At 34.1% G+C, this 21866-nt stretch overlaps 1 protein-coding gene across 2 annotated transcripts; it reads left to right on the top strand.

Moving 5' to 3' along the window:
- Positions 1 to 325: 325 nt before the first annotated feature.
- DEPDC1 (DEP domain containing 1) lies at positions 326 to 20119 on the top strand. Of its 2 annotated transcripts, XM_045802043.2 has the most exons (12): positions 326 to 500; positions 2589 to 2854; positions 6025 to 6181; positions 6750 to 6868; positions 7320 to 7450; positions 8830 to 8877; positions 11590 to 11730; positions 13017 to 13865; positions 14320 to 14492; positions 16233 to 16409; positions 17743 to 17928; positions 18824 to 20119. In XM_045802043.2, the coding sequence occupies exons 1-12, from the start codon at positions 453 to 455 to the stop codon at positions 18962 to 18964; spliced, it is 2436 nt and encodes an 811-aa protein (XP_045657999.1). In that variant the 5' UTR covers positions 326 to 452; the 3' UTR covers positions 18965 to 20119. The 2 variants fall into 2 exon arrangements, with proteins under 2 accessions (XP_045657999.1, XP_045658001.1); XM_045802045.2 differs by lacking the exon at positions 13017 to 13865 and having other exon boundaries at positions 327 to 500.
- The last annotated feature ends 1747 nt before the right edge of the window (positions 20120 to 21866 follow it).

The following is a 21866-nucleotide window of genomic DNA, read 5'->3' as shown; positions in this document are numbered from 1 at the left end:
TTTTCAAATTTCAAATTCCCTTAAGCCAAAGGCTGGACTCCAAACCACCCAGTCTGTGGCTAAACTGCCTCACCGGTTCTGAGTGTGGAAACACGACTCCGCCTCGCCTGCGACCGCAAGAGGGAGAAGCAGCTCCAGGGCAGCCGGGTGAGGCCCAGAACCTGTCCCACGGGCCCGGGCCCCGCGCTGACTAGACGGTGCCGGCCGGCCGCCGCTCGCGCGGTAGCCCTGAAAGGCAACACGGCGCAAACCGACTGCGGCGGGTCCTGGCGGCGCGCCACGTGACTTGGAGGCGCGGCCAATCAGCGCAGCTCTCGGCGCTATTCAAATCAGCGGCGCGGCCGACGGTTGTGCCTAGCCACGCCGCCGTCGGGGCCACCGAGCCCCGGTGCAGCGTAACGCCGCCATGCACTGCGCCGGCCGCTGACAGACCTCGGGGCCCGCCGGGCGGAATGGAGAGTCGGACTGTGCCTCCCGGGCCTTATCGGGCCACCAAACTGGTAAGGCAGCGCGAAAGGACTAGACTGGCCAGCCGCAGCGATGGCCGCCACCACCTTTACGTGAGAACGTTCGTAGTTTTGTCTGGGGCAGACAGATGGGTCCCAGAGCCCCTTGCCTTGGGTCGCTAAGAAGGAGAGTGGGGGGAATTAACAGGCACCGTGAAATCCTTGCGGGACATGCCTCTTCCCCTTCTTTGAGGGTCTGAGCTGTGCCTGTGAGCCGTAAGTCCAAAGGGTCGCGTCCCTGGGATGGCGTATCATACTGTAGCCTTTTTTAGGCGACACCTGTGCCTGCAGTTGTCGGCGTGCAGTAGAAATTCATAGAATATTCCGATTTTAGCCGCTCCCCACGTCTGATTTTCTACCCCCATCAGTGTTCAAGAAGAATTTAGAAAGAGTTCCGTTACTCTGTAGTGTCAGAATGGGGACAGCCCGAATGTGACAGCTTCGTTGGGGCTGTAGAATTTAATGCAGGATCTACCGATTGAAATAGCACTAAGTAACAGCTGCCCATTTCAAAACTAAACCCAGAATAGTTAAGATAGCCAACGGGAACCACTGTTGGTAGTCACTGGATCTGTACTCGTATACAATGTCTTTGTGCATTTAGATTTTCAAGCCAAGAGAGTACAGTGCCATTGGGTACGTGACATTAGGAGAGTGACTTAACTTACGTGAGCCTCAGTTTCCACATTGGTAAAGTCGGGCTAATAATGCATACCCACCTTAAAGGATATCCCAAGAGGATACTGTATGTGAAAGTGTGTTGTGATCTATAGATCCTATGGATAAGTTACAGCTCAATATGTTTCTTGAATAAATACATGTATGAAATGGAGGGGTGTGGTGGGAGGAAACGAATAGTTATTGTGTTTTCAACTCTTAAATTTTGTGTTGTGGGTCTTGGGGCCACATTGGTTAGATAAGTGATAGCAGGGCTACTAGTGGCATAGTTGGGGTTACAAATCACATTTCTTGGCTTCTGATAAAGGATTTTTCAATTAAAGAGTGGTGTGTTTATTTTACACCACCATTGCCACCTTGGAGCTCCAGTGTTACACCTGCCACAAACCTGAAAGTTTGGGTTATTTGAGGACACTTTGGAAAATATGAGTATCTTTTTAAAACATAGGTACATCAATATGCAATGGACTTAAAGCTTAGTTAATTTACCCTTCTGTTCTATGTTCACTATTGGAATCTTCACATAAGAAATATATAAGGTATTTCAACATTAAGGGTATTTTACCAGGGGCGCCTGGGTGGCTCAGTCGTTAAGCGTCTGCATTCGGCTCAGGGCGTGATCCTGGAGTGCTGGGATTGAGCCCCGCATGGGGCTCCTCCACTGGAAGCCTGCTTCTTCCTCTCCCACTCCCCCTGCTTGTGTTCCCTCTCTCGCTGGCTGTCTCTCTCTGTGTGTCAAATAAATAAAATCTTTAAAAAAAATTTTTTTTAATTAAAAAAAAATAAAGGTATTTTACCAGTAAAACTGCCTGCCATGATTTTTGTTTGGCCAGCATAGTAGTTATGAATGCAGGTTTTAGAGTCAATCAAACTGGGTTTGAATGCCTGGATTCATCACTTAGCTGTGTAACCTTGGTCCAATTATTAAATCGCTCTGTGCTTCATATTCCTTATGTGAAAATAGGATAATAATAGTACCTATTCATAGAATTGTGAGAATGAAAGTGAATTAATGAATGTAAAGCCGTGTCTGACACAAATGCTACCAGAATTTTACTAATATTAGTTGAGGTTAAAAAAAAAGGAATAAATGTTTTCTGTATTGAAGACTAAGATGTAGGTTCATTGCAGTTCTTCATTTTTGTAGGTTTCCTAAATAAGCCAACCAGACCATGAAGTGCTTTTAGTGAAAAACTATTACCAAGAAATATTATTACAATTGTAGGATAAAGAGAAATCAGTATAAGATATAAAATTTTCCATAGTAAATAAGATGATTTCTTCATGAATGGTCATGATGTAATCAGATGTGAATAAAATAATTTTCTTTGTCTAATTTGTTTCAGATCAGTAAGATATTTAATTTTTGTTGTTTAATTTTTTAAAAATATTTTCTTTCTGCAGTGGAATGAAATTACCACATCTTTTCGAGCAGGAATGCCTCTACGAAAACACAGGCAACACTTTAAAAAATATGGCAATTGTTTTACAGCAGAAGAAGCAGTGGATTGGCTTTATGACCTATTAAGAAATAATAACAATTTTGGTCCTGAAGTTACAAGGCAACAGACTCTCCAACTGCTGAGAAAATTTCTTAAGAATCATATAATTGAAGATATCAAAGGCAGATGGGGATCAGAAAATCTTGATGACAACAGCCAGCTATTCAGGTACTGAACAAATAAATAACTGCAAAACTGAATTACTTAACAATAAAATTTAACTCCACTTCTGTAATACTTCTAAAATTGCAGCTTCTTCAGAAGAAACGTTTTCTTTAGAAAACTTACTGTTCTTAGTATAATTAAAAGCACTTAGAGGTTAAAGTTAATTGCTGCACAATTAAAATTTTAAAATGTTAAATAGTGTATGTAATAAAATAGGTACTGGGACGAAAGAGTGAGATATTATCACTTCTTCATATTCTGAAAGCTGTAACATTTCAAGAACAGATCATTATTAAACTTTAGTTTCATAGATTGAGGAATTACAAGACAAATTCTCACAGCTTGCCCTCAAGTAACATAATCTTATATAATGTAGGAATACATGTGATAAAATAAATAATAACAAACTTTATATAATAAATAACAGAATATACCATAGGTTAAAAAGAATATTTATTAAGGATTTACCATGTATCAGAAGCCCTGCTTTATGATTTACATGTTTTCTTATTTAATCCCTGGACTAGCTAAGCAGAATACGCATTAGCTCCTTTTTACAGATGAGGAAACTGAGACCGTGCTTCATTTAATCTTGATACATATGTCTGAAATATGTTCTTCTACCTTGAAACAATGTAGACATTTGTCAGATTAGTAAGTACATTTGTTCTCCTGTCAGTTGTATTGCAGCTTTCTCTGTGGAGCCTTTCTGACTCCCTCAGGCCAACACAATTGTTTTTTCTTTCATGCACACAGGGTTCTGTTTCATATATCATTAAACTAGGTCTTTGGATTCTAAAACCCATGCTTTTTTTCTCTACAAAATTAGTACTTTTCAAATGTCTTAGAAGTTGATTCTCACCTCTGTATCAAAGATGATTTATGTTGTACAAGTAAATTGCAATAACAAGCATATGAATAGTTCATGTTGTAGAACACTCTACAAATCCTTGCTCTCCTAACTACAGCTTAGTCACCTTTGTGAGCTCCTTTCCTGTTATTCATCCTTTAGTTGTTACTGGTTCTTAAGGTCCTGGACTTATCTTTACTTCACCTCTCTTTCTAGGCAATCTCTTGCCATGTCTTCACCTATTTTCCTTTTAACTTTCAAACTTCTAACCCAAATATATCTCCTGAGCTTTAGACCCATTTTTTGCCCATTAAGCATTTCAGATATAACATACAGAAAAATCAGTGTCATGTCTTAACGTAAATTTTGTCTTCTTGTATCGATACCTAGATGAATGGCACTGTTTCCCTATAGTTGCTTTGGTTCTTTTCCTTTCTTCTCCCCTTTAAATATGACTTAATTAACAAACCATGTCTGTTATACTGCTTCAGGAGTTCTCTGTCCACTTCTCTCTCCACCCTGATAGTTCTTTTTGTTAGATCATTTTTCTCTCTTATCTGGAATTCTTTGTAATTCTTCGACTAGTCTCTCTGCCTCTAGATTTTTATAATGGTAACAAAATTATAAAGTACTTAGAAAGAAACTTTACCAAAAATGTGTAAGACCTTACTGGAGAGGGGGGCGCCTGGGTGGCACAGCGGTTAAGCGTCTGCCTTCGGCTCAGGGCGTGATCCCGGCGTTGTGGGATCGAGCCCCACATCAGGCTCCTCCGCTATGAGCCTGCTTCTTCCTCTCCCACTCCCCCTGCTTGTGTTCCCTCTCTCGCTGGCTGTCTCTATCTGTGTTAAATAAATAAATAAATAAAATCTTTAAAAAAAAAAAAAAAGACCTTACTGGAGAAAATTATAAAATAGTATTTAAGGTAATAAGTGGAGAAGGATATCCTGTTGATGAATCAAAAGATTTAATATCATAAAAAAGTCACTTTTCCCAAAATCGATATATAAATTCAGTGCATTTTCATTCAAAACCCCATATAATTTTTTTATAGAATGTGACAGATTCTAAAGTTTATTTAGTAATATAAAGGTTCAAAGCAATTTTGAAGTGAACAAGGAGGGGAGAATTGCCCTATATGTTATCTGGGCTTAAATTAAAACAACGAAGTACCGAAAAAGCAAACCCATACATACAGTTGATTCTTGAATAATGCAGGGGTTAGGGGCACTGACTCCTTGCATGGTCGAAAATCCACATATAATTTTGACTCCCCAAAAACTTTACTAATAGCCTACTGTTGACCAGAAGCTTTATCAATAACATACATAATCAATTAATACACGTTTTATATGTTACATGTATTAAACAATGTATTCTTACAATAAAGTAAGCTAGAAAAAAAAATGCTATTAAGAAAATCATAAGGAAGAGAACACTTTTATAATACTGTACTACATTTATAAAAAAATTGTGTATAAGTGTTCAAACCCATGTTCAAGGGTCAACTGTATATGGGAACTTGGTATAAATTATATATGGATTAAATACCTAAATATGAAAATAAAACTCTTAAGGAATATAAAAAAATTTTTTAGGACTGTGGAATATAAAAGAACTTCTGAGGGTACTATAAACTTATGCATATATTTAATGTAGGATGAAAAAACACCAAATCATATATATAGTTGATGAATATTAAAAGTATAAAAACATGAACAAAAGTATAAAAATACTAACTGCGAGTTAATGGCTTCCCTCAGAAAGAGAGAAAGAAATAGAATAAGCAAAGAATTTCTTTGATTTAACAAAAAAATAATAATGAAGTCTTTAGTAAAATGTTAACAATTGCATTGGTTGATGATTACATACATGGTTGTTGTCTATATTATTTTCTGTACTTTTTTGTGTCTTTGAAATACTTTTTATTATACTGGAGGGGAGGAAAGCATCATAATCAAAAGGAATAACAGAGACCAAGGTCTAGAAATTAGAACAAGCATAGTCATAAAAGATCAGAAAATATATATAAATGAGATAGCTTGTTAAAGAAATGTAGAAAATGGAACTGTTTTCTTCTTCAACAGAATTGATCCCAATAATAACTCTGAATTATCCAGATATAAAGTTAAATATGTACTAAGAAAAGTAGGAAATTATTAAAATATTTTTAAAGGTTTAATGGGAAAATCTGTTTATGTAGAATCTTCATTCCTTGGTAATACAAATAAATTCAGTTCTTTTGTGATTTTTATTTTAGATAAATAGGCATTAAAAATTTGTTTCTGATCTTAAATTACTTAATTGCATATTTTTCTTAAACCAGATTTCCTGCAAATTCTCCGCTTAAAAGTCTTCCACGAAGGCATCCAGAATTGAGAAAAAACAGCATAGAAAACTTTTCCAAAGATAAAGATAGCATTTTTAAATTACGAAATTTATCTCGTAGAACTCCTAAAAAACTTGGATTACATTTCTCTCAGGTAAAACATCTCTTTTACTAATTACTAGTTTAAATATATTTACCATGTACTTAATTATAAAATCATTAAAAGTGTATATATCTTTAATATTTGAAGCCAATATTGAAGTCTCTTAACCTACATTGTATTCTTTTTTTTATAATAATATTTTTTATTATATTATGTTAGTCACCATACTGTACATCCCTGGTTTTTGATGTAAAGTTCGATGATTCATTAGTTGCGTATAACACCCAGTGCACCATAAAAATATGTGTGTAAATTGTTTTATGGTAGAACAATAGAACCCATAGGAATAGTAATAAAAATGGTAGTGAGACATACTTGAAACAGTATTTGTATAATTTAAGCCTGTTTTGTTTTAAATTGATTTGAGGGCAGTAGGGGCAGCTACAAAACCAAAACGCTCTATTACCATATGTTAACATTATTTCTTTAGGTGAGACTCAACTTATAGCTTGACTGTGGACTGTTTACCAATAAAATTACAAAATATTAGGAATTGTGCCAGTTCAATATTTCCTTAATTTGAGCACAACATATTAAACCAAAGTAATTTTTTTTCCAGGAAAATATAGAGAAAATGAATCATGAAATAATCAATGAAGATCGAGAAAACTCCATTGATAATAGAGAAATAAGCCAGAAAGATGTTGAAGAAGTTTGGAGATATATTATTCTGATCTAGTAAGCTAAAACTAAGCTCTAACCAAGTTCCAGAGGTGTTTAGAATGTTAATTTGACATTTTTATCAAGATATACAAATGCAAAAAAAGCTTAGAATTTAACCTGTATGTGTTTCTTAATAAATGCTCTTGCTGTGCTCGCTTCGGCAGCACATATACTAAAATAAATGCTCTTGCTGTAGTTCTAGTACAGTAGAAATAGAATGTTTCCAGTGTGATTTGTTTTTTCTTTGAATCAAAGTTATACCTAGAGTTTGGAGTCTTATTTTGGAATCCTTTCAAGGTTACTAAGATACATACATTTGAAAGTGGATACTAAATATAAACCTTATAAGTTTGGTTTCAGAAAAATTTTCTGATGGCTTTGTTTGCCATTAATACTCTTTCATATTTATGTCCTATTCCACTTATTTTATGGAGAAAAAAAAGTTTGTATTCTTTCTTCTGTTTAGCCTGCAAACCATTTTAGGTGTGCCATCTCTAGAAGAACTCATAAATCCAAAGCAAGTAGTTCCTCAATATGTAATGTACAACATGACCAATACAAGTAAACATGGAATAGTTATACTACAAGACAAATCAGGTTGGTATCAATAAAAGAAGTTGGAATCTTTTAAACTTGCTAACATAGGTTGCAGCAATAGTGGGGGTACAGAGAGACTAAAAATATAGAAAGTAGAATACTTTGAGAGAGCATCAAGGGGAGACTGTTTTATCATAGGTGCTTTAGTAATCATTTTAAGTGACTATTCATACTATTATTTTAGCCCTTAAGTGGTATTAATGCATATTTTTTAAGTGGCAGGGTTAGACATCCAAAAGGTATGCAAATATAATTAAAATTATTGATTAACTACATTTTAGTGAGGGCCTACAATGTATCAGGCATTATGCTAAAGATTTAGTGATGAACAAGAAAGAAATGGTCCATGACTTCTGGAGCTTACATGCGTAGTTACATATAAATTTACACAGGTCAAGACATAAGCAAAACTGAGGTAACATACAATTAAATAAACCCAAACTCTCAAAGCTGATATTTTAAAGATTACTGGCATTGTATTATATATATTTATACAATGTATTGATTTTAGATTTAAGATGGAAAAATTAGGGATATAATTCAAGCCAGATGCATTACAAAACTTAACATTTCAAGAAATGTATCAATAAATCTCAAAGTGTTGACTCAATTTTTATAATCAATTGCTGCCTATAGAATTAACTGACATGCATTACTTGAGTTTCTTTCTGTCGGCAAGAACTTTAAGGTTTAAATTGTAGGAACAAAAAGCAAAAACTTAAGAGTCATCTTGCATATGCATATGGCTTTGGTCCAGTTCCATCCTTCATTACCTAAAATCACATAGTTAACAGTATTTTCTCTTATTCAAACTTTCTGTTCTTTATAACCATAAACTTTTCAAGTCAAGTGTATGTATGTTTTTTGTGTTGGTGTCAAAAAATTACTAGATTTTATGCAGCATATTTCAGTTAGTGGCAAATGAAAGATTTTAAGTAAGCCTCACTGTGAAAGCACCCTAATATTCAAATATAGCTCATTTCAATCATAGATCTCACTCAAATCAGTAATATTCAAATAGCATAGCTATAAAGAAAACATGGTAGCAGTGGACAAGGATGAACATTAATTTATTTATGAACCCCTCACCAAAATAGTTTATCCTCAATTTTGGGATAACTAATCCCAAAATTGTTTTATGTATCTGGGAAAGAATCAAACTCAAGATCTCTGTAAGTTTTAAGCTTGTATTTTAAAATATTATTTTGGCTTTATGTCTTGTTAAACATATAATAATTTTTAATCCTGGTTATATATGTATATACATACATGCATATATGTGTGTGGGTATAATTATATATATAGTAAGTGTAAAGTTTTAATATACTATCATAAAAATTGTGTGATTTACTAAACATTGTAAATATTTTTTTGTATAGATGACCTTCCTCATTGGGTATTATCTGCCATGAAGTGCCTAGCAAATTGTAAGTTAAACAAGCAAAATATGTATGTATATATATGTTTTATATTCATAACATTTAATAAGAACTAAGGAGATTTTTTAAATAATTCATAGAGGTCCTGATAAACTTAGAGTATGCCAGTTTCTCTTGATGTTTAAATGACAATCTAGTAGAACTGATTACATTTCCTTGCATGTGGAATAGAGTCCTTAACTTTTTCTATGTAGATGGTGATTTTATAATTCAATCCCATCATCTATGGTTCAGTTTTCATAAATCATAAAATCATAGACTAGTGGATCTTACAGAATTTTTAGGTATAACCTACATCAGTTGTCTTAGTGAGGCTTCTAGAATTCAAATAGCAACCTGTAGGTAACATAGCTCTTACAAGCTGGAAAGATTCAATCAGAAATAAAGTCGCATAAAATCTACTTTAGTCCCCTTGCCATTATACAAGGCTTCAACACTGAGGTGCTTCATAACATGCTTGTACTCCATCAGATATATTAATGGGACTTTTATATTTATGGAAAGAAAAATGATCTTTCACTAATCAGCAAACCATTTTTTAGCATCTTGTTCATCAAGCTTTTTTCATAATGATCAGTGATAATTGATTTTTATAATTTGAGACCTTACTTCAAGTACAAAACCCTAATTTCTTTATATGCAGAAATATGTGCTTCTAAGTCATCAAAAGTTAAATTATATTTTGATAGTTTTGTTACAAAAGGATTTTTCTAGTTCTTATAAAATATTTTATTAATAATGTTCAAGATAGGTATATATTCCCTTGTTGTCCACTGGGTGTCAATATGACAAAATAACAGAATAAATAGCAATAAAGTAAATAATGTAAGTGATAGAAAGATTTTAATTATCAAATTGAGGTAAAGATCTTAATCATTAGCTTGATTTTTGAGTTTCTCTTTCTACCTCCCCCCACCTAACTGCTCTTCTGTCTCATACCTTGGCTTATGGTTAGCAACTCAGATACTTAATTAACACTTTCAGGATTTCTCTGACATCCCATGTTGAGGGATTTTTTTTTTTCTTTCTTTTATTACCAGTCTATGTTATACCTAAATGGTACCAGAGCTATAATTTACTAGATTCGAGTTTAACAATATATCTAGCCAAAGGTAGTATTTAGACTTGTAGTTATTATTTAATCCCCTATAGTAATCCTGTGACATACAGGAATCAGTGATTAATATATTATCTCCAGTTTTTTTCTAGAAGAGAAAATGAGGTTTTTGAAAGTCTACTGATAATATAAAGAGCTATGCATTCAAAGCTAGATCCTCTAACTATAAATTCTGTATTTTCATTCTAGTAAAAGTATTTTCTTAGAAAAATTTATAATGATTATCAAAATTTTTTACTCTACATATTGAGAATATTTCTTATCCTCCTTAAGAATATGTTTGTTTTGCTCGCTGTAAATCCATATTAGCCTTTAAGCTATTAAATGTGTGTGATTTGTTTTCTCTAATCCTTTTTCAGTGCATGTGCTCACATTTATATGACATACAAAAGTTTGGAGACAGAGAAGTAAGAGAGATTATTTGGGTTTGGGAAGAGAAAGATTTTAACCTGAAAGAATAGTGGGGCACGTGGGTGGCTCAGTCAGTTTAATAAGCATCTGCCTTCCGCCTTGGGCTCAGGTCCCCCACATTGGGCTCCCTGCTCAACGGGGAGCCTGCTTCTCCCTCTGCCTGCTGCTCCCCCTGCTTATGTTCTCTCTCTCTCTGTCAAATAAGAAAATCAAAAAAAAAAAAGAATAGCGACTCTCAAACCTTAGTGCATATTACAGTAACTAGGGAAACTAGCCAAAGATTCTGATTCAGTTGATTCATTAGGTGGTTTCATTCAGTTGATTCGACACACCTCAGAAGATTCTTATAGTGAAGATTCCCAGATCAGCGTTTGGAAACTACTAAATTAGTGAGCCAGAAGCAAATATTTCTAAGTCAGTAATTCTTAGCTCAGCCTCCATAAATTCTGGTCTGTACAGAGGAACTTATATTTTTAATAGGCACATTGGATGATTCTTATTATGTAGTCCATGGAACATACTTTAAATGTTGTTAGACCTCAAGGTCCTGGATCTAGCTCTCACTTAACACTGCTCTAAGTTCTAATTCTAGCTTTGCCACCAATGGATCTTTCATCTTAAGCAAGTTACTCTGAGTTTCACTTTTTTCATCTGTAACATGAAGTCAGATCTTATTTCTGAGTAAAACACTAATGAACAGGAATGAATCTTTCAAGAACGTTAAACTAATGAAATGGCAATGTAAAGACATTATTTAAATTCAATAAGGGCATGCTTTATGTTAGGCAAAATTTGTTCATGAAAATGTAAATTTACAAAAGATAATTTGGAAGGATTATTTGCATTATCTAAATATTCTGTTTTATAAAATGAATTGCAATAAAATCTCATTAAATAACTCTAATACTTAAAATGTATTTCAAATTTTTACAATTTTCAGGTATGTAAATATTAAAACAAAATACTAGTAGTTGCTTGCAGTGATTTCTAATGAAAACATAACGAGAAAGAATGAGATGTACACAACTCTTTAAATTTTTGGATTGTGACAGAATTTGTTAAGCTTAACTCCTTCATGAAATACAGGTTTTATACTTTTTACAGGTATATTTAAAATTTTTATTTAAAATAAAATACATTTTGTCAATTTTTTTTTGCCTCCTGTTTCTTAGGGCCAAGGAGTAATGATATGAATAACCCAACTTATGTTGGATTTGAACGAGATGTATTTAGAACAATAGCAGATTATTTTCTAGATCTCCCTGAACCTCTGCTTACCTTTGAATATTATGAATTATTTGTAAGCATTTTGGGTATGTATGGATTTTTTCTTATTATTTATTTTATTAACATTTTCAAGTCTCCCAACATTTAAAAGATCTAAAGGTGTAGGTAAATATGAAGGTGGCAAGCTATGAATTATTTTAAAATTTGGGAATACTCTGGTTCCTGTTATGTTGTTTTCCAGTAATTCAAATATGTCATTCCAACACCAGTTCTCCACATCAATCATTTCTAACACTGACTACTCAAAGTTAGATTAGACCCCACAAGTTAGGGACAAAATCCTTCAGTCCTGATACTAACCATCCAGAGTTAATGCAAATTCCACACATTAAGAGCTCAGCTTCACGAGACTGTCCTCCATTCAGCTACCAGGTGTAAATGAGGTCCTCAGACTTACTCATACTTCTCCCCAACTAACTACCAGTTTGGGGGTTCCCACAACCTTTCTTGGGCTTAATAATTGATTATAACTCACGGCACCCTGGAATCTACTTTATTTAATGAGTACCAGTTTTTATAAAGGATGCGAGTCAGGAACAGCCATATGGAAGTATAAGTATACAGGATAAGATATGAAAGTAAGGGTTGTGCCTAGCTTTCATGCCCTCTCCAGGAATGCCATCCTCCCAACCTGTCCATATGTTCACTGACCCATAAGCTCCCTTAGCCTTGTTACTTCAGAGTTTTAATTGAGGTTTAATTACATAGGTATGATTGATTAAATCATTGGTCATTGGTGATTGCACTCAATTTTCAACCCAATCCCCCTCTCCTCTAGGGAGGTCTGAAGTAGGCTGAAAATTCCAACCTTCTTAAGCAAGTCCAACCCTAAGTCACCTCATTAGCATAAACTCAGATGTACTCAAACAGGTGTATTATGAATAACAAAAGACACCTGTCACTCTGGAAATTCCAAGCCTCTTAGAAGCACTATACCAGGTATTAGAGACAAAGACCAAATATATAAGTCTTATTATACTATAGTTGTCTTATATTTTAGAGCTTTCTAATACTCATAGACTGAAACCAGTTATTTTTTTAATGTATTTGACTCAATTATAATTTAGACTGTTGAAATAAATTTTAAAGTTATTTATATCACAAGTTGGAAAACCTCTCGTCTTGCACTTTGTAACTGAATGTTGCATGTGTCCTATTTAAGTGGCTTCTGAATTAAGCAACTGCTATTTGTACTATACTAACAATATATACTATAGTGATGCTTTATTTTTTTAACTTTGCTATTGTTTTTGTTTTATTTTTGCCCACTGTCACACAGTTGCATCTTAATTTTTGTTTCATTTCCTGGTAGTTGTTTGTGGCTACGTCACAGTTTCAGATAGACCCAGTGGGATACATAAAATCCAAGATGATCCACAGTCTTCAAAAATCCTTCGCTTAAACAATTTGAATTCCTTCAAATCAACTGAGTGTCTTCTTCTCAGTCTGCTTCATAAAGACAAAAACAAAGAAGAATCAGATACTACTAAGAGACTGCAGATAAGTGATCAAGGATTTCAAGAAAAATGTGCTAAGAAAATGCAGCTAGTTAATTTTAAAAATAGAAGAGCCAGTACTAATGACATAATGGGAGGAAGCTGTCATAATTTAATAGGCTTAGGTAGTATGCATGTTCTATCCTCTAACATCAAACCAAGGTGCTATTCTTTAGAAGGAATTATAGACTTACCAGGGAGTTCAAGTAAAGAGGTCTTCAATGTCTTCCATCAATCTGTTCTGAATAAAGAAGGACAAAATAATCAGTTTTTAGAGTCTAAGACCAAACAGGAATCCCTAATGAATCTTCATTCAGAGGAAAGTAATCAAAAGTCACTCTGTGCTGGTTTTAAGAGAACCTCTACTTTGACTGTTCAAGACCAAGAGGAGTTATGTAATGGGAAATGCAAGTCAAAACAGCTTTGTAGATCTCAAAGTTTACTTTTAAGAAGTAGTACAAGAAGGAATAGTTATATCAATATGCCAGTGGCTGAAATTATCATGAAACCAAATCTTGGACAAGGCAGCACAAGTGTGCAAACAGCTATGGAAAGTGAACTCGGAGAGTCTAGTACCACAATCAATAAAAGATTCTGCAAAAGTACAATAGAACTTTCAGAAAATTCTTTACCTCCAGCTTCTTCTGTGTTGACTGGCACACAAAGTAAGGTTGATGCTTTCAATGCATGTAATATTAACTTTTAGCGTTTACTAACTGTTTTGTTTACCTGTCTTTTCTTCTCTGAAACTGCTTTATATTTTTCCTCCAAAAGGAAAGGTTTTTATTGTAAAAGACTTTGTCATGGCATAACCAAGATTTATTCTACTTACCTAAAACACTTCTTTTCTTTTACCTCATTTTAACTTATTCTGAGTCACTTTATTTGTAGTAGGTTAAGGATATTAATACTAAAATAGGTTATGAAGAAAGTAATGAGAATCTACCATGCTTTTGAGGAATGTGGAAATTTCTATGGACAGTTAAAAGAGATTAGTACTAAAATATTATTTTAGTATTTATATAACTATTCTTTATGTAATTGTGTATGCTCATAGTGTGAAAGCAACTAGTGTCATTGATGATTTTTTCGGGGATGGGGTGTAATTTTGCCTTCTAGGTTTGCTGCAACCTCATTTAGAGAGGGTTGCCATCGATGCACTACAGTTATGTTGTTTGTTACTTCCCCCACCAAATCGTAGAAAGCTTCAACTTTTAATGCGCATGATTTCCCGAATGAGTCAAAATGTTGATATGCCCCAACTTCATGATGCAATGGGTACAAGATCACTGGTAAGTTGATTTCTTAAGGAAAGAAAAAGCCCTGGTTCATAAACTTAAAAAAAAAAAAAAAAAGGCAAATCATCCAAAAGTACTACTTGAGTGATATTGTGGTCTCTAAATCCTAGATTCTTGGGATAGAAAGGCTCTTAAAAGTATCTTTCCTAGTAGCAGAATATTGGTGCATTAATCCTTTGTGCCCAGTATGCTAAACTTCCATATCCTGACCTTTATGTTGTCTGAGCACTTTGCCTTTTCACTCCTACCACATCATAGTGATTGACCTGGATTATCAGACCATACTCCATTGCCTTGTGCCAATTCTGTTCGGTGGGGAAGAAAGAGGAGCTATAGGCACAGTTAAAACCGTAAGGACACTGTAACTTTGTAAAGGACAGAATTAATAGAAATATTGTGGTAGAGTGGGAAAGTTGTATTTGATGAAATACATGAATTAGGATACATATCATTGTGGGCAAGAAATTGGGACAAACTACTGTGAAGCAGTGTCAGACTCCATGAAAAGAAGAGGGTGGAAGCATTTTATGCAGATATTGATTGGAAATAAACTCTTAAAATAGTATCTAATCTCTCTCTCTTGCGCTGTCTTTTCAAGAGCTGCCACTTCCTCAGTGCAGCTTCAGATGATTTTCTTATAATAAGGAATCTGGAGCTGAGCTCTGTTCTTCCACTCATTAAGGACAGTTCTTTAGCAATGATAGACCCAATCTGAAGAGGAAGAATTATTCTTGAGTAATTGTGACACTATTAAAAAGCATAGGGAAGTTTGTAGAGGAATATATTTTGAGAAACATGAGTAGAAAGGAAATAAATTCAGTTTTATAGTTTTTGAGTTTGAGTTTATAGGACATCCAAGTGGAATTTATCCAACAGACTATTAGAAACATGAGCCTGGTGAAGAAAGATTAGGGCAGAAGGCGGATTATTTGGAGAGGTAGTAGTTGGAGCTTTGAGAGTAAATGAGCTCTACAAAGCTAAGAAGAATAAAAAGCCGAGGACTGAGTCTTGGAAGGCAAGAGGAAAACATGTCTGACATGTAGGAATAAAACCAAAAATATTTCAGTTCAATAAATATGTTCCTTGTCTATTATGTGCTAAATATTTAAAATAGAATTCTGATAACTAATTATTTTAGAATGAAGTGTGTGTTTGTGTGTCTTATATTTAGTGGGTAATATGGATATGAATGAGAGTAAATGAGTTTTGAAGCACAAAATTTATTCCAGGATTTGAAGACTCCTTATGATGGAATTGAAAAATGTATGTATTATTTGTCTTTAAAGACTGACAGAATAAAGATTAAAAGCTGTTTTCCAGGATTTCAAAAGCTAAATGGTACCAGCCTCATAACCACTAATATTTACATGTTATGAGTTCTCCTAGTTTGTGTTTTATGGAGTTAATTTAATAAGTCGTTGTTCTTTGATGTTCTTTAAGTGGCTTATCTATATACTAATGGAACCCATTGTGTTTACCAATAAAATTGTGACAGAATTAAAGAAAAAGCTAAGCCCTTTATAATCCTTTGGAATTATATTAAGGAAATAATAAGTACTTTAAAAAGAATAATATATTCTCACCTTTCGAATGTAATTAATTGTCCTCATTTTTAAGCTGAAGTCTGCTTATCACTTTATCTCAGTACTTCAGCATGATACCCAGAAATTACTGATACTCTTATTTATATAAAACCTTAGGTTTTTAAATTCACATCTTTTAATATGTTTCTAGATGACACACACTTTTTCTCGGTGTGTGCTATGCTGTGCTGAAGAAGTGGATCTTGATGAGCTTCTTGCTGCAAGATTAGTTTCTTTCTTAATGGATCATCACCAGGAAATTCTTCAAGTACCCTCTTACTTACAGACTGCAGTGGATAAACATCTTGACTACTTAAAAAAGGGCTATGTATGTATTGTAAATCTTAAAATTCTCTGCATTAGTCAGTTCCAAGTGGCAAATTCATCTCAAACTAGCCTAATTAAAAAGAAAGACTTTATTAGCTCATATAAATAACCTCTAAAAGTCAGGAATATAGACAGAATCTGGGGACTCAAATAGCAATAAAACTGTTTCTATCTCTTCATCCCTTATTTCCATTTTGGTCCTATATTTAACAAATGGCTCCTTCACATGATTAGGGGGCATATAGCTGATTAAAGCTCCTAAGTCACAGACTTGCATTTTTAATCCAAAGGAAAAAAAGAACTACCTCTTTACCTACCAATTTGAAAAGTTCTTCACATGGACTCTGATTGGCCCAATCTATGCTATGGTTGAGGGTGAGTGCATTGGAGACAGGACCATAATCTGGCTCTACACAGATTAGAGGAGAATCTGCTCTTTAAAAAAGTGTGGACAGGAGTACCTGGGTGGCTCAGTCAGTTAAGCACCTACCTCTTAATTTTGGCTCAGGTTATGATCTCAGGGTCGATAGATTGAGTCCGCCATCAGGCTCCACACTCAGTGCAGTCTGCTTGTCCCATTTCCTTTGCTTCTCGCACTCTCTCTCTTTCTCAAATATATAAATAAATAAAATCTTTAAAAGGGTGGGTGGTGAGGATAGTGGAGCTGGAATGGGAAGCAACTATTACAAGAAGGAGGAAAGGAATACTGAGTAACCAAAAACAAGATGTCTGTTATATTCAATATTTGGCTGCCCAGCATATGTATTTCACTGATAAAATTTCTTCCCATATATATACACCATTCTAATATTGCCCTGGCTTATCATAATTATCCTTACAGTTTCCTTCTGTTGTCAGCAGATGATACAGTATCTGCTCATGCTCCCACACCTCAAAAACAGTAGATGGATACTATTAGTATGTCAGAACATTAATGTTTTAAAATGAATTAAAACATCACTTTGATTTTTATTGTTTTGTAGTTAAAAGAATAAAACACATGGTTAAGGGCAACAATGATGATGGATGACTTTAATACTTATTCTGTGCTAAGCACTTTATATACATTATCTCATGTAATCCCCATTTTACAGATGAGGAAACAGATCAAGAGAAGTAAAATAACTTGCTGAAGGCTACAAAGCTAGTAGATTGTGGGTCTGGGATTTAGATTCTGGGATTTATTGCTACTCTACTGCATAACACAGTTTTCTTAAAGTATTAAATGTTTGATGGCAAATTAGTAGATACTAAATCCCATCAAAAGAACCCTTAGCAAATAGGAACATGAACAAAATTAATAGACTTGGACTATATCATTTTGTTCACAACAGATTAAAAATCCTGGAGATGGACTGATTGTTCCTTTGCCAACGTATTCATACTGTAAGCAGATTAGTGCTCAGGAGTTTGATGAACAAAAAGTCTCTACCTCACAAGCTGCAATTGCAGAACTTTTAGAGAATATTATTAAAAACAAGAATTTGCCTCTAAAGGAGAAAAGGAAAAAACTAAAACAGGTAAGAGAATGAACAAGTTCTCAATCATGTAATATTTTTCAATATGCTGTTGCTGATTATTAATAACATTTAGAATCTAATTTCTCATTTTAATATTTTGGATTTTAGATACTATATTATAGGCTATGTATATAGCCTACATTCCTGGCTTTACTCTTTATCCTGAAATTTAAATAATAAAAGTAATAATAATAACAGATACTCTTTCTTTATTTCTTATGATTATAGTTTAGATTACCCTGGGAAAACAATAATAATACTTTGATTATAATACATAACTTTTACTGACTCATTAATTACCATTTAGGATTTTTATCTCCATCAAAATCCAGTAGCAACATAATTCTGACAAGTTTAATTCCGGGTCTGAGATACTCAAATATGAAATATACTAGATCATTATGACCCTCATAGATGTTACAAATGGAAAGGAAGAAGATCTGGAATTTAGGAGAAGAATACATCAGCAGAGAATCCTAGAATATTAATGTTAACTTGGATCTAAGAAATCTTACATTAGGGGCGCCTGGGTAGCGCAGTCATTAAGCGTCTGCCTTTGGCTCAGGGCGTGATCCCGGCATTCCGGGATCGAGTCCCACATCGGGCTTCTCCCCTGGGAGCCTGCTTCTTCCTCTCCCACTCCCCCTGCTGTGTTCCCTCTCTCACTGGCTGTCTCTGTCACATAAATAAATAAAATCTTTTAAAAAAAAAAAAATCTTACATTATACCTTTCATATATGAGAAAGCAAAGGAAAGGCAAGGATACATTGAAAGGATCCTCACTCCTGAAATACATGTTTGAGAAAGGCACTGAATTCTTATAAAATGTTGAACAGTGGGTTCAGCTACGGTAATAAATGCAAAATACCCTCTAATTTCTCACCACGTTTTTAAGTTTCAGAAGGAATATCCCTTGATATATCAGAAAAGATTTCCAACCACGGAAAGCGAAGCAGTACTTTTTGGTGACAAACCTACAATCAAACAACCAATGCTAATTTTAAAAAAACCAAAGTTTCGTAGTCTAAGATACTAACTGAATTAGAAATTACAATGTAACACCTGTGGAACTTTGGTAAATGAAGCCATATCTAAGAATCTAACTTCTAAAAAAGTCTATGTATTAATAAGGTTTTTCTAAATAAAACACATATGTAAAGAGGGACCAAAGTAATTTTTTATCAGTGTAAGACTGCTAAGAAATTAATAGGTCTCAATTGAGAGGAAATAACAAAAGTGGTACCAGATACTTCAACCAGAAACAATCTTTTTTTTTTAACATGACACCTGCAAAAGCTATTATGGTGTGTGCTAAAATTTTACTTACTTGAACTTTGAAAACTGATACATTTATCACAATTAAGCTGTAATTCTGTTTTTAAAAGAAATTAACTTTATCTGTACATGTGCTTATGAATATTAGCTAAAGTCTAGTTGTTTAGGGGTACTTTTGTTTTTAAGTATAAGAATGTGAAGAATATTGGAAAACTCAGTGAATTCTCTGCTAAATGTTGCACTGTTTTGTATATTTTTTCTACTTTGATCTATTTATATATGTATGTGTTTTTAAAATATGTACATGTAAGTCTTCAGTTTGCTTTAAACATTTATTGTCACTGCTTCAATCATTCAATTTTTCAATAAATATCTTTTGCATTCTTATGTTCATGTATATACTAGAAGATAGTAGTATAAAAGAAGTATAAGGCAATCATGCATTCATTCAAAAGATTTATTTAGCAACTACTAAGTGCCTTTTATTATTCCAGATATGGAGAGACAATGATGAATAAAATAGAAAATCTCTTCCTTTATTTATTTTCTAATAAAGGGAGATACACCTATCAGATACTTAAAATAACAGTATATCCCCTGAAAATCAAGTCATGGGGCATCCTTCAGCTGAAGACTGACTTCCTTAGTTATGTAAGAGTTCTCTAAGCTAGTGTTCAAACGGTTGCATATTAGAATCACCTGGAAAGAGGGGCGCCTGGGTGGCACAGCGGTTAAGCGTCTGCCTTCGGCTCAGGGCGTGATCCCGGCGTTGTGGGATAGAGCCCCACATCAGGCTCCTCCGCTAGGAGCCTGCTTCTTCCTCTCCCACTCCCCCTGCTTGTGTTCCCTCTCTCGCTGGCTGTCTCTATCTCTGTCAAATAAATAAATAAAATCTTAAAAAAAAAAAAAAAAAGAATCACCTGGAAAGTTTTAAAATAATACATGTTCAAGCCTTACCTTATATCAATAGGCATCAGTATTTTTCAAACTCTCAAGGCAATTCCAATATTCAACCAACTTTAAGAATCAGTCCCTAAACCCTTTTTATAAGTATTTAAGTAAATGCCAAGCTGGTGGCACACGCGTTATTACTTCATTGGAAGAAAATGCAAATTATAAATGTTTCTCATCTTAATACAAGGTCATTCATATTTATGCTTTACTAAGTACAAACTTGAAGCAGTTTTTCTTCCATATTTTACTCCAAAATTGTTTAATATCTATTCTTTATGTGTAAAGATAAATACATAATGTCTGAGATGTAATAGACACTTATTATTCAATAACTTGATTTCTCAATGTAATGTACTATAAAATGACAATGTTTCATTTGAAATTACTATTTTTTATTAAAAACCTGGACAGAAAATGATAACTATATCTTATACCCTTACCTATAAAATTATAAGACCAAATTAGATCTTTTCCCAAGGTTTCTGTATGCTAAAACTTTTCCTCTTTAAAGATGCCTAATAGGGGCCCCTGGGTTTTCTCAATCAGTGAAGGGTCCAACTCTTGATTTTGACTCAGGTCACGATCTCAGGGCTGTGAGATCTAGCCCCACTTCAGGCTCTGCACTGGGTGTGAGGCCTGCTTGAGATGCTCTCTCTGCATCTCCCTCTGCCCCTCCACTGCCTTGCACTGTCCTCTATCTCTCAAATAAATAAATAAGATCTTTTTTTAAAAAGATGTGTAATAATGTGAATTCTGTTGCTTATTGAGATACAAATTATTGTGGGTTTTGTAACGATTTTGTTTTTGTATTTTTTGATATTAAGTATGTAAATATTATAAAGACATAGTAAACTTTCATCTGCAGTAGTGTGCATGCAATTGAGATTACAAAATTGTTGTAACAATTTAATAACATGAATTGTGAAGTCAGGTTTGAATTTTACTGTGTTATTTACTATGTAACCTCAGACAAATTACTTAACTGTTCTAAGTTCTACTTTCCTTATCTATGCAATAAAGATTGTAATAGTATCTCTCTTTTAGGATTGTTGTGAGAATTAAATAGGATAATGCATGTAAGTGTTTAGCACAGTGTCTAGTCTAGAAACAGCACTCTATAGATATTAACAATTATCATTAGAATTACATCAAATTATAGCACTACAAGAGATCTTAGCAAAAACATAGTCCTGTGTCTTCTCAGTTTCTTTAGGCAGGCATGAACCAAACAACTATAGAGTCTTATTAAACTGCTGTTTAGTGATGAGATGAAAGTTCTGACTGTACACACTGGTTGAAAAATTTTAACCTAGTATGAAGGTTAAATTTGATGAAGTGTGAATATCTTCAGAAGCAATATTCTTGAGTATATAAAAACATGGACTGCAGTACACAGTAGAGGGCTTAGCCTTCAGCTAGAGCATAGACAGATTGTATACTTTCGATACTGTCGGAAAAAAGAGTATTTAAGTTCAAATGTAGATAGGTTGATTGGTTGATTTGATGTTGATGGCTTATAGAAATTCTCTTCTAAATGCTTTTAGTTTCTTAGGAAATAAAAAAGTCAACTGCAAAGAGTAAAGCAGGATGGGGATGATGATACAGAGGTTATACCAAATCAAATGATGTCTGGTTATTTTATTAACTGTAGCTCTTGCCACCAACCATCCCCAGTAGCTTCTGCTAATGGTTGTGTTATAATGATCCAC

Source organism: Ursus americanus, chromosome 12 (genome assembly GCF_024610735.1).
Source record: "Ursus americanus isolate L20-20 chromosome 12, mUrsAme1.1.p, whole genome shotgun sequence".
Taxonomy (NCBI): Eukaryota; Metazoa; Chordata; class Mammalia; order Carnivora; family Ursidae; genus Ursus; species Ursus americanus.
The sequence above is the reverse complement of the archived record's forward strand: the minus strand, read 5'-3'. Positions and strand labels throughout refer to the sequence as shown.